The sequence below is a fragment of the Diuraphis noxia genome, unplaced genomic scaffold, assembly GCF_037042655.1.
Source record: "Diuraphis noxia isolate RWA-SAM2 unplaced genomic scaffold, SU_Dnox_SAM2 contig0001, whole genome shotgun sequence".
Lineage (NCBI taxonomy): Eukaryota > Metazoa > Arthropoda > Insecta > Hemiptera > Aphididae > Diuraphis > Diuraphis noxia.
The window spans coordinates 61,176,295-61,193,543 of NW_028301711.1; the positions used below are offsets into that span (position 1 = coordinate 61,176,295).

The following is a 17,249-nucleotide window of genomic DNA, read 5'->3' on the forward strand; positions in this document are numbered from 1 at the left end:
TAACACGTGTGAAGTATAATATTTTAACGAGCGTGGTGTTATTAATAAAACTTTGAGAATAAAAATAACAATAAATAAATAAATTATAAAGCGTATTGAACATTCTGAATTGTTAAAAAAAAAAATGTAAATATAAATATCCAAAAATATTGAATATTGAATATACTTATACAATATGTCTCAGAAATAATAATCACGATCCATTCAAAATATCACTCACATTAATTATTTAATGCAAACAAGTTTGGGATAAAAAGAGATATAAATTAAACCATCTGCTGTGAATACGTATAGTTTTCCTCCCAAATTTGTTGATATTAAATACTTAAACGTATAAATAAAATATATTCATTCATTAAAGAGACATTTTGAATGGTTCTGTATTTCTAGGACACACGGTATATATATATGTATATACAATCACACAAAATAAAATATATATTATGTAAATATATATAAAAAAAAATATATAGATCAGAAAAGATATAAAGTATCGCATGCCTAATTTTCTGTTAAAATCGCGTTAATAGAAAGCTTAAAGAAAATATACACGCCTATCCACGACAATGATATGATAGTAGGTAGGTACTAGGTACTTTTTTATTTCATCGTGTATTCATCAAGTATTAAATGTAATTAATTTATACCAACGACCCGAATTTGAAATGGGACAATTTGAATATAAATAGATACAATATATTATACATAAATGTATTGCAGCTTCATTTACGCATTTATTGTGTTAATGTTTTAATATCAACACAACAATAATGTTTTAAGAAAGTTTTGAGAGGTCCTTAAAAATATATAAATTTGTAGTAGTAAGTTGTAATTAACAGCTTTCTTTATATGCAAGTTTAGTAACCATAATATAGTTAAAAGAAAAAAAAAATGTTTTGATTAAATTTGTAGGATAAAAAAAATGATATAGATATATATATATACTAAATGTACATTGATATAACTTTTTTGTAAATTCTATAGAATAGAAAATATAAGAAAAATTTTAAAAAAGTTAGATAAAATTAACCCACTCGATACCAAATGTAAAACAATATTTTATGATCATGAAAATATGCATTGAGATATTTGATATAATATGTAGGTATTAACCTACTGATGTTTGAAATTTAATTATTAAAATTTAGAAAAATTAGAATTAAAAGAAGATGATTAACAATTTATTCATGTTTAATGATTATTACTGATTGATTTCCATGTTTTACCTAATATTTATAATTTTATGAGTAGACATCCCTTTATCCCATTTATTATAAATATTACTTATTAAGTTACATGAAGAGATATTTTAATATATACATATATATCTATGATGTGGTGGTAACTTTTTTTTCTTTTAACCACAAATTAATTGAGTTAGAAGGGAGGGTTTAAAAAAAATACTACTAAAAAAAAAATAAAAAAAAAAAATGTCATTAATAATAACAAAATAATAATAATATGTATAAAAAATAATTATAATAATAAAATAATAATATTAATAGTAGTATTGTAATAATAATAATAATAATAATAATAATAATAATAATAATAATAATAATGATAATAATATTGTTATTAATAATAATAATAATAATAATATTGTATTAATAATAATAATAATAACAGCAACAACAATAACAATAATTTTAATAGTAGTAGTAATAGTAACAACAATAAAACGCATAATAGTAATATATATCATTGTTGCTGCAACATGCAATTTATTTATTACTTACCTTACTATCAGCGAATAATAAACCAACACCTTCCATGCAAACTTGAAGTATACCACCTTCCCCAGTTGCCATATCTTTAACAGGAAACTCGCCTCCTAATTCAACTCCAGGAATGATACCCTGACCTCTCTCTGCGGCTTTTTCCATGGAATGTTTGATACGTGCATATAAATCTTTGCACTGTATAGCGTAAAATTTTGAATGAAAAAATTCTTAATTACTCATGTTTCTTAAAAAAAAAAGTCTTTGTGTATAAGAACACCAATTAAAGATTGCTGGTTTTATGGATCATAATGTAGTTAAAATAATTTTTAATCATATTATTAAATTAATAACTATTGCTTAAAGACGAAGTTCTGTAAATATAGAGTGGATTTTGGGGCTCCATAGATCTATTTTAACAACTTTAGGATTGAAAACATTTGAGAAATGTTGCTTTAACTAATGTCTTTGTAATATTAAAAAAAAAAAGTTCGCATATCGCTGAATATAATGCAAACAGTATACATAGTTGTAATAGGTAACTACTAACAGTACTAACTATTAAGCCTCCCCCCCCCCCCCAATTGTACCTAGTGAATGAGACTTAGATAAAAATATTTGACTCTGCTTACAAAATTTAAGTTCACTACTTCATTGAATATATTATTTAGTTGGTTGGTAATGTAATTAGCACTTACTTTTTTTGTATAGTATTTGTTCAGTTGAAGTTGACCACCGTTGGCGGTTCTCCAAAGACAAAATATTTTACTTCTAGGGCTGTAAGTCATGTTTACAATGCGTTCATACCACCATCTACTGACAATCACTCCGCTAACTGATCTCAGAACTAGTCCGTCATCTCTAACTTCTAAGAACAACAATTCCCCAGTAGAATCACCACAATGTACAGCAAAGCTTTGCCTATGTGCCTGTCTTGAATTTGATGGCTTCAAATCAACGTCATTGCCATTCTATATAGTACACAAAATAAATAGTTTTGTTTTAATATTAATCAAATAATTAACTCTAGACCAAAATGTACTATAGTATTGTATGCTGTATAAAATATATAGAATAGAGTTTAATACCAGTTTAATTTAAATATAAACATAATGTGGGATAAGATGTTAAGTGGGCCAGGACCACTGTAATGAATGTGTTAAATTTGGAATTCAATGACAAATCATTGCCTTCGAAAAACGATCCTGATCAAGATGACCTATAAGTTTATATCACTATCATATGATAGGTACCTAGGTTAAAGTAATCTTTGCCTATTTATTGAGATATGCCTGTTAATTAAAGCTGTCTGTTAATGGAGTTTTCACTATATTAAATTTATTTCAAGTCTTAGCTATAAAAATTGAACATTTATAAGGTTTTAATCACTTACAAAATGATTTGTAATTTTTTGAACACTTGTCAAAATTTGAACTTTGAATAATAAAAAACAAAATTGCCTATAAGTATATCATTAGTAGTTTAAAATTGTTATAATAGCAACTTATGAGGAATTCTGTGATAAGTTTTTTACCAATCAAAAATAGTTTTATTGATATAGAACAAAATCTAAGTAGGTAAACTGAAAACTAAAAATGTTTATAAATATCGTAAAATATAGTAATTTAGATTAGGTGTATGTTTTTTTATGCTATTAAGTATAGCAACGAGTAGCAATCATTATCCCCCTCCCAATCAATTATCCTTGTTTAAATTATAATTGTTTATATAATGTAGTGTTAACAATTTATAGTTACGAAGAAGCAAAGCACATACAATTTTAAACATTATTAAATTTAAAAAAATATAAATATCAATAAACCTTAAATCTATTACATTTTATCCATAAATTAATTGGTATACTTATTCAATAATTTTGAAATATTTAATGTTATTTTGAGTAAGAATTTTTTTTTATAGATTTTTTACAGTAAACTAGGTTATCAAGTTATTTAATATATCAAAAATGGTAGAATCTATGGTTGGTAAGCTTATATCAAATAAAAAATTAAGCATGTTGGAAGTTGGAACTTACCAAATTGGATAGTTGAGACATAAGGCTTGTAATTTCAGTAGCATAACAATTTGTTACTCTACTTTTCCCGACTAAAGTTCTAACAATTTTCATGATGCTTTCCTTTGGAACATTTACCATGATCATAAATGCAATTAAATTGTATATCATTATGGATAGAAGCTTGTCTTCATCGTATTCTAGGCGTTTCCGCTCACTTAGGTTAAGATTTTTATACCTATTAGATGATTATTAATACATCAACAATTCAAAAATATAAGTTTTATTATTATTATAGACCTTTCCATCATTTCTATTGGTCCTTGATCCATGCCTATCATGTCTCTCTCTTGGCTAACAGCATCAATAAATACATCTTCCCAAAATTTTAGTTGATCCCAAATTGTACTACGTTCTTTTCCAATTATACCTTTATAACATTATTATAACTATAATTTTATTTTTTAACCATTGTCTTTTTTACATTTTTTATTTTAAATAATTAATATTTTTTTAAATGTTTAATCATAAATGTATATAAATACCTTCAAACAAATAAGTACGCCCCGATTCTGGACTAGGGAACCCAGATGCAGTATTTAACAAATTACCTCCATGATATCGAAATCCAGCGCTTAGTGATGATTTACTGGACCAAATACTTTGAGTGCGATTTTTGTTAGCTGCCTTGAAAAGCTGTAATGGGAAATATTTTGTTTTCTATATTTTAATTGTAAGTAAAGTCTAAAATAATTTAGGTTTTGTTAGGTTTATTTTAAATTGTTAAGTACTAATTTTAATAAAATGTGATACTATATGTGTTTTCTAATTCACTGAAACAATTTAAGCTTTTCGTTATACTTACTCCCGTATTATCAAGTTCGCTGTCTGATACAGCACTTCGAAAGAATGATGCATTACTTCTGCTGTTATTATTTGTCATCCGTTTCAAATAAAATGATGGATTTTTAACTAGAACTGAACTACTATTACAACTGGATTCATCTGATACTACTATCGGTCCAATGGATGATAATTCTCCCTAAATAATTGAGTATGTGTTTTTAGGTACTCTCCAAAAATATTTGGTTAAAATTATTTTACCATCAATACAATTATTCATTATATCTAATTCAAAATATGTGATTATTCATATTGTATTGGTATCCCAGTGTTTTAATTTTTTAAATTTAAAAATATTCAAATAACCAATTTTAATAAATTACAGGTAAGTACAGTATTATTTTGAGGTATAGATTGTTAAAATGTGTTGACATTAAAAATGTCTGTGAAGACTATAATTGCTCTCTATCATCATAAAATATTATTATTTGAATAACACAAATTATCCATCAAATTTTATAAATCTCATATGAACACTGCATCACTTTGATTGTCAGTTCTATTTCTATGTGCTTATGAAGCAAATAATTGATTTAATCTTCTGATCAACGTCAAAATACCTAGGTTATACTCTAACGTTTCTAATGTACTTGAAGCTGCATTTAGGCCGCTGACATACAATTTATGCAGCCGTTAAACAGTATGCACAACTTATTTATAATTTGCGTCAATATTTCATAGACATTTTTTCAACTTTCATAACTTTATTTAACAATGAATTGGTAAATATTTCATTTAAATATGAGATAGTATATATCTAAATTAATTTTTTTTGCACGAGTAGTGAATAATATTTGTATTTTGTCTTAAGCTTTAGTTTTAATTATTTAAGATTTAATTATACTAATTTCATCAAATTAAGTAGTTTAAAAGTAATTTTTATAATACTAAGTACCTATGTAAATAATTTTGATTAAAATTTTTTTTTTATTTCAATAAAATATTAATTAAAAGTACCTAATTACCAAAATATTTTTACTGAACTTTTACATTTGCTCATAATATAATTTCCTAACATGATGATACAACATATGGTTGTCAGATCTTTTTGAAAGCAGCTTTTCATTCAATTTATAAATTATATATATTCTTATATATTATAAGTAAAAATTAATTAAAATCATATACAAAATTTACCATGGTTAAATCATATAATGTACAATAAATTTAAATATATAATAATACTAATTATTATTATTTACTTCGTTTTCCAAAAAAGGATTTGTTGAAATTTGTTCTTGTTTATTGTTTTCGATATTTATTAAATCATTGAACGTTTCATTTAAAGAAGGATTAGAAGTTGATCCTTCACCATCATCAACCAATGAAAATTCATGGGAAAATTTTCCAGCTCCACTATTTTTACATTCTAAACAACAATGTTGAATATTATGATTTAGTTAAAAGTAATACAGTTTGAGAAAAGTATCTTCAAGTGTGTATTTATCATATACAAAGTGATTCTTTTAAAAATACATTTACATTTTCTCAAAAAATACATATTAACTGGTTTTGGAAATATTTTTGTGTGCAAATTAATTGTTCTGGTATTGGTAAATTTAAATACATATATATTTGAATAGAAATAACATATTTTATAGTTTATTGATAAATTTGATGAATGGAGATTATAAAAGTATATTAATTAGGTTAGTACTTATTTATCCTATTCCTATAACTGTATAGGGTTAAAAGAAACACATTGTATATATTGATATATAATATGTTTTTCATAGTTAAACATATATAAAAATTTTACCAGATAGTCCAGATGTACTGGTCTGAGAAGATTTCCTAGATGTTTGATAAACACTCGATATTGGTGAACCAGCAATACTTGGACTCTGCAGTGGTGATTGTACATTTTCACGGCTACTGTATGGACTGGACATCTATATATGAAAATAATAATAAAATAGATAGATATATAATTGATCTTGAAATTCAATAAGTTAGGTATAATTATCTAACTATTTAGTGAAAGAATAAATTAACAAAATATAATTTTCTGAATAATTTTAAAGAACCTTAAAAATATAGTATGCCTGTCTATCTAATCTATCATGATGAATTTTATTCCTCTTAGGAGTGTAGTACCTACTAAAAATTTGGCAGATGCAATAAAAACCTACATGTAATTTTAATGCAAAGACTATTTAGATCTTTCTTTTGCTGTAACTTGTAACTTGTAAGGAACTAAGAACACACAATGATACACACATTTTGATGACGAAAAATTGCATTATTTATATTACCTATACAAAATATTTTAGCTATAAACTATATATTTTCTACGTCTTTCATGGACTAAATTAATTGCTCTGTTATAATAAAATCGCCAGTAAAAATATTATTTAGCTCTTATTTCATTTGCAATATTTTTTGTGGATTATCAAGAAATGAAAGTTTGATCAACTTTAATTATATTTCTTTATTAACCTATTATATGATATACTAGCTGTACTACCCAACATTAATCAAAGGATAAATGAACAATTATAAAATCTGGCATTCAGTGTTATTTGGTTTAAGTGTAAATAACTTGTGTTCTAGGGAAACTCGGCATTGGTTTACCTCACTTTGTGGCTTGTGCGCAAATTTGTATTGGATATAGCACTAGGTATATTTTGGATTTTGGTTTAAATGTAATAACTTCATGATATTATTGATTTATGTGTACTTTCACCCAAGAAAAAATAAATTAGTATATTTTTAATACGGTAAAACAAACATAATATCTAGTGAATGATTATGAAGAATTTTTTTTAAGCCGTTATAAAAACCAGACAAATGCACCATGGACATATCCAATTTCATTCATCAATTTTCCAGAAATAAAAGTTAGATCTATAGAAGTAGGTATACTTAAAACCTTTTCAAACAATCAAGATTTCTTAAATAGTAAGAACTCACTTTTGAATCCATTCAATAGTTTTAATGAACAATATTGTCAATATTACATAACAGTGTTAAAACCAAACCTTTTATAATTTTAGAAAATCTTAGTAAAAATTAGAGAAAGATAGGGATTATTAAACAACAGGAATAATGTTATTTTCATAATATTAAATGGATATTGTTTAAATAATAATATAATAGTATTAGAATTGTTTTTTTTTTTAAACGCTTATCAGCTGAAAATATAGGTAATATTTTTACTCAACTACTCAAAATTCCATAATATTCAAACAATTATTTTTTTTTAATTCTATGTACCTATCTGATTGCAATTTAAAATTTTGGATTATAATATATTTTTTCAATAATAACCAACACTTACTTAAATGAGTTAAATGCATTTAATTGCAATTTATGATAACAAATACATCTGTTTAAAACTAAAAATTAATCTATCGTTCAATGTTATATAAAAATACAAAATGTGAACATTTACTTGAGATTCAAAACCAGTCATAGATATGTCTTTAGCCCAATAATGAGTATGAGCTATTTCTAATACTTGGAATGCAGATGCTAAACCACCTCCACATTGATTACCAAAAGATACTTCTAATCCATGGATAATTGCTAGTAAGGCTTTAAGCATCCCTTTCCAAACAAATCTATTTATATACTAAAAGGGAGAAAATGTCATTTTAATTCCATATAATCAAATGGAAATTCATAGCAAATAAGTGTTAAATCATTACCACATCATCAATGTGATCACTTGGACTAATTTTATTATCCAATGTCCGGTTAAGTTTACTAACTACTAAATTCCGGTAGCCCTCTTCTTCCATTAATTTTTTGAATCTACTGAGCTTCAACCAACCTATCCCATCTCCATCAAGAATCTGTTTTGTTACCTAAGATTTACAACAATCAATTAGGTTATACATTCATTTATCTATTAAAAATGATAAGTTGGTGCATCATACGTCCTTTAAAAATGTTTCATTGTCCATGTGACTGTTAGGTTTGACTGATTTTTTATTTGGTATTTTTGATGTTTCACTTAGTTTTCTTGGATTTGAGTGACGGATCAAAGTAGATTTCTCAACTAAATCATTACGCCCGGCTAAAAATAAAAAAATACAACATTAAATATAAATACAACATTTTTTATAATAAAGAAAAGATTAAAAAAAGTGGTTTTACCTTTTGTTGGAAAAGGTCCAGAGGAAGTCCGTTCCTTAGTTTTAGTCACTGGCAATGTAAGCGATGATTTACTATTTTTTTGTTGTTTATTACCACCTAATATATGATATTAAATTTCATTAAATCCATACTTATTATTTAGTATTTTCCGTGTAGCTGAAAAAATGTACATATTTTTTTTTGCAAAACCTTACCAAATAAATCAGTAAACATGCTTGTTGTTTGATTTGCCAATCCATTTATATCATTTGATATATTTGAAAAAAAATCTTTTGTGGCACCAGTTCCCATTGATGTTACTGATGATTTTCTAATTTCCGAAACAGAACTGGTTGAAACTGGATTAGATGGTGGATTATTCTCATTTATTTCATCATCAAAACTCAGCTGCTGTAAACTTAAAGACGTAGATTCGCCTAATAATCCTACCTATAAAATAAATATGAATTTTAAATCTATACAAAATAATATGTAATATGTTTATTATTTATATTATACAGATACACTAAGTAATATTTATTTATATTAATATATCATATGTAATAGATTTCAGAGTAGAATTCAAAAAAATTAGTATAATTTTTATTATTTTACACTTAAATAAAAATAATAAAATTATTTAATTGAGCCAACCTTACGCATATAACCAAAGTCAAATGTACCAAAATTTATCAGACATTGAGAGTTACGTTGATTTAGACAACAATGTACCTAAATGTGTCGGATAGTACATATAGTCTATACAATTTATGCCAAAAATATATATACCTGAAATGTGTTTGCACAATTTACTCTTTTTATTGGGTATAATTTAAATTTGTTCAAAATTAAAATAATATAACTATATAATTATTCATTATTTTCATATTTTCATTAATAAAATGTATTGTACATTTTCTACCCACCATAAAATAATTGTTTTCTATACTTTTTTCTGTAATCAAATTGTTATATTTAATTTATGATTATTTTTTAAAATAGGTACATAAGGTATTGTATGGTATACATAATTTTAGTGAATATCATACTTTTATTTGATTAGTATCATCAGTAAAGAAAATATTAATGTGACTCTTTTTTTCTGGACTCTTGAATGAATACATTTTTATTTTTTAACTGGATGTATAGAATAATTATGGAGATACCTACACTTAGACTTAGTGTTTCAGTTTATGTTTTTATATTAAAACTACCTATTAAAAATAATATAATAACTGCTAAAAATAAACATTGACATTGAAAGCTTAATAAATATTATAGGACATAGGTATAGGTAAGCGATTTTTAATAAAAACTATACAAATATAGCTCCTACCTTAAATCCTTTTTTTGATGCTACTTGTTTTGCACTTTTTGTGAGATCACCAATTGTGCTTTTTCCGACATATGTTAAATCATCAAAAGTGTTTTTACTAACACCAGCCGCTGTTTTACTGGCTTCAAATGCACTTTTACTAGCTTCATGTACAGATTTTGTAGCTTCGCCTGCAGCTTTTTTTGCTTGAGTGGTCAGTTTATCTGCTACATGCGCTAGTATTCCTCCAGCTCCTTCTTGACTACTTTGCCTGGCTGTTTCTCTAACAAGTTCTTTTGCTTGAGTTGCAAAATGTTCCAATATTGAATTGTTTTGACTGGATTGTCTTGTCAATTGTTGGTGTAAGCTACTTAAACTTCCCTTTCTTGATGAGGGTGGACTAGGTATAATATTTTGTTTCTTTTCTGTTGCTACTGGTAATGTTTGATAGAATTCAGATGTCTAAAATATTAAAAAATACCCAGAAATTATGTTTAAATAAATACAATTATCATAATTTGATAAGTCTTATTTCTGTATAATTTTATTTATAACATAATGTTAAGTGTACAGTTTTTGCTTCAACTTACTGTAGATGTATGTGATGTAGGTCTAAAATTACTATTTTGTTTTTGTGCTACAACTACATGGTTTAAAGCAGAATCACTACCACCTGTACTTTGTCTGCTTAGAAGAAGTTTGTTACCCGTAACAGTTGCAGTCAATTGTGAAGGTGATTGTTGAAATTGGCTACATCTAACGATATCCTACAATTTGATAAATATATTTGCGGATTGTATTTATATTAATGACTTGAAGTTAAAAATGTACTTAATTTATAATTTATAATGTTGAATTGTGAAAGGTTGGAGGAGCAGTAGGTTATAAAGATATGAAACGTTAATTCATTGGAATAAATTAATATATTATGCTAAAATATGTACTCTACATTTCTACATGATATGTAATTTGACTATTTGAGTATGGCAAGTTGAGCACATTCCTATATTCATTAAATTTTAACATCATATTATTCTATAGATTGTGAACCTGTAGTTTTTAAAAGCTATAATTATTTTAATTGTTACATTGAGGTAAAGATATTTCACTTCATACATACGTAAAGATTCAAGTTTACAAAATTGACTATTTGTTTCAATTATATGTACTATTTTGATAACTAATAATAGGAAATAATTCAATTTTTTTAACTGAAAATTCTAAAAACTGTGATAGCAGATTAACAACAACAAAGCTTTTAAATAGGTAAGTTTAATGCCTGATAAACTTGAGGTTACTTAAGGCAGATTTAAAATCAAATTTAATATGTCTAAACCAATATAGTTCCAGGTTATTTTACTAATAAACAAAATAATCTGGGTCTTAATAAGTTCAGAGTTCTCTAAGAATATATCAAAATTAAATACCTACCTTGGGTTTTTGTTTTTAAGACTACGCCAAGTATGGTTAGTAGGTGGTATCAAACTTGAGGACATAAGATAACTGAATACATAAAATCCTATTATTCAGTTCACAACAAGAATTTTTCATGGGTAATATATTTTTTTAATCAAATGTGTCATAATATATTGAATTAATATAGGAACTTCAAGAATATTTGTTAAAACTTAATGAAGAACTTATTTTCATGTATATAGTAAAAGAATCCATAGCAGAAGAATTTAATAGAATAAAAAATAATGCAGCTATTTCTGAAAGTCAAATACAAGGACTGAATTCAACAGTGGCTTTTCTTGAGTTCGTATTTTTATTATTTAAAATAATTTTAATAATTTTAATGATTGTCAGTAACCAGTAACTATTCTATGACAATCGATCCAATATATATTTAATTTAATTTTTATTACTTATATGAAATTCAATGGTGGTATTTAATATCTCTATACATATAATATATAAATTAATAATGATTTTTAAGTTAATCAATATTTTGAGAAACCAGGTATGAATTTTGTGTTTTTAACATTTAAATAATGTATAAATATAAATCATTTTTAAATATAAAACTGAAATAAAATGTCTATAAATACTAATTAAATATAAAATTATAATATGTATTTTTACTGTCTGTAGGTAATTTACTTTTTATGTGTCTAAATATATTTTTTGCTGCAATATGCGCATCAATAACTATCACGCGATCTCAATAAATTATTTACTCGTTGAAATCCTTATTGTTCTCATTTATGTGCTCAAATTGCCAAGTTTAATCAATGGGCTGTTGTATTTTATGTAGGTATAGTGTCTATTGTCTATAGCTTATAAATAGGTACTACCTAAGTACTTAATCTAAAAATAATAAGAACAATGATTAAGATATCGTAGGAATTGCTATTGAACTATGAATTATAATATTACCATATATTTTTATCTATTTTCTGTTTTATAACAAATTAATGCATTAGTTACATAATTTGTATAATATAACAATTAACTCAAACAAAAAATTAATACGATGATGATTGTAGGTATAATTATTAATGTTCAGAATTCTTAAATAAATATTTTGTACACAAATTATTATTGACCGATTTAATTGAATGCGATATTATTGTATATAATAGTTGTAATTAAATGTATTAATTATTAATATTTGTTCATAAGCTTGTGTAAAATAGGTATTATTCTATAAAATAATATGTATCCAGTTAAGTGTTTTTTATTACGATATTTATTTAAATTGTAGGTAACTTTATTGAGTAATAATTCTAGCCTTGATAATTTATGTACATTGGTAGATATAGTTTAATTATTTTGATATGGTATTCATGAATGTCGATTAAATTATAAATTATCGATCTTTAAAAATGATCTTTTTATGTTCAAGCACTCGTTTATAGTTTAGATCTGTAATAGTTTAATAAAAAATACAAACTATTATTGATTCGGGTTTAAACATTGGTGAGCTCATGTCACTGTGGCTACTGGACGGTGAGGATCCGATAGATTTACTGCCAATTGATTCTACGGTTCCATCCTCATCTGGGCTATCGTCTGATGCCATTGGTAGTTGTAATGTTATTGGAGGTTCATAAGCAGTGTGTACTCCTTGTACTATTGGTCCAATATTGAGTCTTTGACTTTCTAAATACATATATTTAATATTTATTATTTGTATAAAATTTAAAGAAGTATATATTACAGCATGTCAGCATATATTTGAATATTACACAAATTATTATAATAAATACCTATCTTCAGAATTTTTTCACTAGTAACATTGGCTTTGAAATCTTCACCATAAATTTCTGGTCTCTCGTCTTCGCTGCTACTACTATCGCTACCGTCACTGTCGGACCGACGACTCCCATCAGCTATGTAAATACAAAATTAGTATCTATATATTTGTCTCTTATATATTATAAAACATTTGTGTGTTAATTTATAAGTCAGAAATGCTATTACCCAATGCCAAAGAAGGTCGTTCAGAATTTACATTGGCATTCATAATATTTTGAATCGAACAATTTTCTTGCCAGACGGTAAATACAACAGGCTCTAAGGTATTCGCAAACCATTTAAGCTTATCGCCAATCATGGATGGGTCACTAACACCGGTTTGAATTCGTTGGAAGACTACGTTGTTCGGTGTCAATGCCCATTCGGCGAAATAATCTACTGCTTGTGTTCGAGACAGTTGACAAGTGAAAAGTGACGGGTTAGGCCTGCTCTTGAGAAAAGAATTGATTTGAAAGAATACTACAGGTCTAGGGTAGAGCCTCAATGTCCGTGAATGTTCTGTTAGATTAGCCAAAACGTCGCCGGACAAAAAGAAACGAACCATAGCCACCCTGATCGCAATATCCACCGAATCGATATCGACTGTGTTGTACGCTGAATTCGTCGAGATTTGTCTTCTAAAAAAAAGGACCAAGTTTACGATTTTATTGTTGAAGGAAAAGTAAATGTATGATAGTTAGTGCAGTGGATGCCTAATTAACCTTTAATTCAATGATTTGATTATTGGAAAATTTACCAACAGCTAGTACCTAAGTATTATGTATAGTAAAATACATTAAAATTACATGGCAACTTATACCTAATAACTATTTTAAATTCAATTTTCTAAATCCAGATTCCTAAAATTGTCAACAGAAAAGCTACAATTATGTTTACGAACATATTACAAACAATTTTTTTTTTTGGTGTATCTAACATATTAACAATTTAAGATTACCAATTTATGAGTCTGGTTTTACTAAAAAATGATCAAATCTATATAGGTATTAAACAATTATAAAATATTTTTTGCTAACATCATACAGCCATTGAATGAAAAGTAATAACAAAATATGTACCTAACCGTTGCCCTAATAACAGTAATCGTTTACAAAAAATTAATCTGAAAAGGCTGAATATTTAGCATTAGTGATTACTGATTTTTAAAGTCAATGTTTTTGTATCTTTTATTATGAAAATAGAAGAATTTTTATAAATGTTGATTAGTGTTAGAAACATTGAGAATAAGTAGGTACCTACATACATAATTATTAGAGTCGATTTTGATAGCAGATACTCTGTAAGTATGTCAGTATAATATGTATGCAGCTTAGACAGCAGAATTCACTCCAATAAAAAAATATTATTACTACCTTATTTCGTTTCCTCGATTTGCACTGTTATCAGTGTTTATGAAATTACTTCTTGATTGAAAGTTTTCCATATTTCTTTTTGAGATATCTTCGCCTGTACTTGAAAATTCCATCGCAGGCCGCATTGTTGACATAACTTCATTTTCTGGAAAGCTATTTGTTGCTTTATTGTTAATATTTATTCGTGAAAGTCCATTTAATGCCTATTTTAATAGAAATTAAATAAAAATGAATTATTTTATTATCAAGTTTATTCGTTTTGATAATAATTACAGATTTCAAATTATTTTTCAAAATTAACGATTCAGATTTGGGTAACTGTGGTATAGCATCTTCTCGGTTAACTACTATAGGTGGTGTTATTTTATTCGAATCTAAATCTACTATCCAAACGTCTTTTGGAAATCTGAAACATAAAAGATTGTTTATTGTAATACAATAACACCAACATGTTTATTGGTAGATTACCCTCAACTAACCTGAAATCTCGTTTTGTTAAAAAAAAACTGGACGGAACTCCAACCACATAAGGCACGGGACTTTCGAATAGCTGAAAATTACACAAATAGAAATTTAATTATAAAATATTCATTTAACAAATAAGTGAAATAGTATATTAATATAATATTGTGTTTTTTTAAAATTATTATACCATTTCCGATTTTGGTAGACTAGTAGGCAGCAATGGTATAACAGTAAACATGTATTGCAGAGGATACATAAGGGCCACTAAAGCCATTACTGACATAGTGAGAGCATTATAATCCTTTGATTGGAAGACGACCTAAAGTTTATAGTAACATTAGTAAAATACAAGGTAGTTGATAATTAATCGAATAATTTTAGATATAATATTTATTATGTAGAGTACTCACTTTACTTTCTAATAATATAATAGTTAATACATAGAGGCACGTATCTACTCCCAACAACTCTAATGGTAAATGTAAAGGGAAATCAATCAGTGAAAATCTCGTGTGGTCGGGTAACGCGATGACTAATGGTAGCTGTCGCTCGTTTCGTGAAAATAAATAAACCTATAGGTACAAATATAAATCACAACTATTATAACTTATAAGTATAAGTAAGTATTTATCTTAAACCAAATAAAGTGTAAACGCACGAAGAACTCAAATAGATCAATCGTTTTAAGTTTAAGACTTATATAAACCGAATAAAAAGTTTAAAAAAATTAATATTTTTGCTGATGTGTTTTGTACGTTTTTAGTAAGGTTAAATGCTTAAATTCTAAATTAATTGTTTGGTATTATAGATCCTATATAAATAAATTATTTAGAAATTAAGGGAAAATGAAATAATAATGGAATGAAATTAAAAAGGTACATTATAAATTACAATATTTATTCTAGGAAAATTACGATTATGATGATACTTGTGGATATGCTCCGTTGACCAAAAATATTTAAATTAAAAACAGACTGGAAAGTAATAAACAGTAATTAATGAAATCACAATTAATGTAACCAGTAGCTAATTATTTAAAAGTGTTTGAGATTTATTTAAATATTAATTTGGAAAGTATTGTTTTTTAATTATTTGAGTAAAAAATCCGTGGATAGTTATTCTAATCCATTTTATCTTACCTCCAGTTTGGTCTTCCCTGGTACAGGAACTGGAGTGCTGAGCAAACGTAATATCCACATTTCAAGTTCTTTGATAAATCCTATAATTCTAGGTGAATTTGATTGAGTTAAAAGTCCAGTCAATAAACTCCATATACATTCTTTTCTATACACAGAATCATTAAGCCAATGATTATAAAACAGAAAATTTGGCATTCGTTAACTGTTATATAATTATATTAATATTTACCTTTTATGTCCTTCTTTTCTGCTACGATTAATTTTTTTATTGCAAGAATCAATAAGGCTTTTTAAATAAAACAAACATGTACGAAAACTAGAAAATAAAGGATGATGAGAAAGAAGACACAAAGATGTAAGAGAATATAAATCTTGGGATCCCTGAAATGTACAATAAAAATTAATAATTTTTTATAGGCATGACAATTGAATTAACATTTATAATTTATATACTTTTAGTAATGAACATTTATTTAATGAAATAGACTAATCTTTTTAATTCTTTGACTATGAATAAAAATACATGATGTGTTCAAAACTCCAAGTATTTTAATTTAAATGAAAATCAATAATCGAACAATTACCGGCTGTGGTGAAATATTTTGTGTAACTGTATCGCTTGATTGATCTGTTGGGTAATCTTGAGACATTGATTTGCCAAAGGATGTTGAAGAATGACTGCATATAAAACAAATTAATATATATTTTGGAATTAATAAATATTGGTTTTAAGATATTATATTGGCTGGCTCGCTATAACTGCCAAGATAAATATTAATTTATTAAATATTTTAAATTAGGAAGTAAGTTTAAGTTGAACATTTAATTTATATCTAACTACTAATTGTATTTATAAAATATGCCGAAGTTTAGCATATTCTAAAATAATGAATATTCAAATACATATGATCTATTAATATGAATCACGCAAGTAGCACATTGATTCATTATTCACCTATTAATAATTATTAATTAATATATATGATATGAAAATTTAAA

The 17,249-nt window shown here is 25.9% G+C and overlaps 1 protein-coding gene across 9 annotated transcripts in view; it reads right to left on the minus strand.

Moving 5' to 3' along the window:
- Positions 1 to 17,249, minus strand: part of Rab3-GEF (Rab3 GDP-GTP exchange factor) — a 34,662-nt gene that overhangs the window by 6,212 nt on the left and 11,201 nt on the right. For 7 of the 9 annotated variants that reach the window (XR_016189597.1, XR_016189596.1, XR_016189595.1 and 4 more), the window contains exons 5-30: positions 16,835 to 16,928; positions 16,480 to 16,631; positions 16,251 to 16,395; positions 15,522 to 15,683; positions 15,299 to 15,430; positions 15,126 to 15,196; positions 14,920 to 15,052; positions 14,647 to 14,849; positions 13,460 to 13,911; positions 13,246 to 13,368; positions 12,930 to 13,138; positions 10,624 to 10,800; positions 10,055 to 10,495; positions 8,934 to 9,168; positions 8,740 to 8,835; positions 8,520 to 8,659; positions 8,289 to 8,447; positions 8,033 to 8,212; positions 6,398 to 6,530; positions 5,841 to 6,007; positions 4,601 to 4,777; positions 4,281 to 4,431; positions 4,036 to 4,165; positions 3,757 to 3,973; positions 2,420 to 2,692; positions 1,740 to 1,919 (exon numbers count right to left, since the gene is read on the minus strand). Coding sequence is in view for 5 of the 9 variants with exons in the window: in XM_089216748.1 (XP_089072874.1) it covers positions 1,740 to 1,919; positions 2,420 to 2,692; positions 3,757 to 3,973; positions 4,036 to 4,165; positions 4,281 to 4,431; positions 4,601 to 4,777; positions 5,841 to 6,007; positions 6,398 to 6,530; positions 8,033 to 8,212; positions 8,289 to 8,447; positions 8,520 to 8,659; positions 8,740 to 8,835; positions 8,934 to 9,168; positions 10,055 to 10,495; positions 10,624 to 10,800; positions 12,930 to 13,138; positions 13,246 to 13,368; positions 13,460 to 13,911; positions 14,647 to 14,849; positions 14,920 to 15,052; positions 15,126 to 15,196; positions 15,299 to 15,430; positions 15,522 to 15,683; positions 16,251 to 16,395; positions 16,480 to 16,631; positions 16,835 to 16,928 (4,732 nt within the window). In the remaining 4 variants the exon portion in view is untranslated. The remainder of the gene's footprint in view (positions 1 to 1,739; positions 1,920 to 2,419; positions 2,693 to 3,756; positions 3,974 to 4,035; positions 4,166 to 4,280; positions 4,432 to 4,600; positions 4,778 to 5,840; positions 6,008 to 6,397; positions 6,531 to 8,032; positions 8,213 to 8,288; positions 8,448 to 8,519; positions 8,660 to 8,739; positions 8,836 to 8,933; positions 9,169 to 10,054; positions 10,496 to 10,623; positions 10,801 to 12,929; positions 13,139 to 13,245; positions 13,369 to 13,459; positions 13,912 to 14,646; positions 14,850 to 14,919; positions 15,053 to 15,125; positions 15,197 to 15,298; positions 15,431 to 15,521; positions 15,684 to 16,250; positions 16,396 to 16,479; positions 16,632 to 16,834; positions 16,929 to 17,249) is intronic. The other 2 variants (XM_089216747.1, XM_089216749.1) reach the window with 2 other exon arrangements.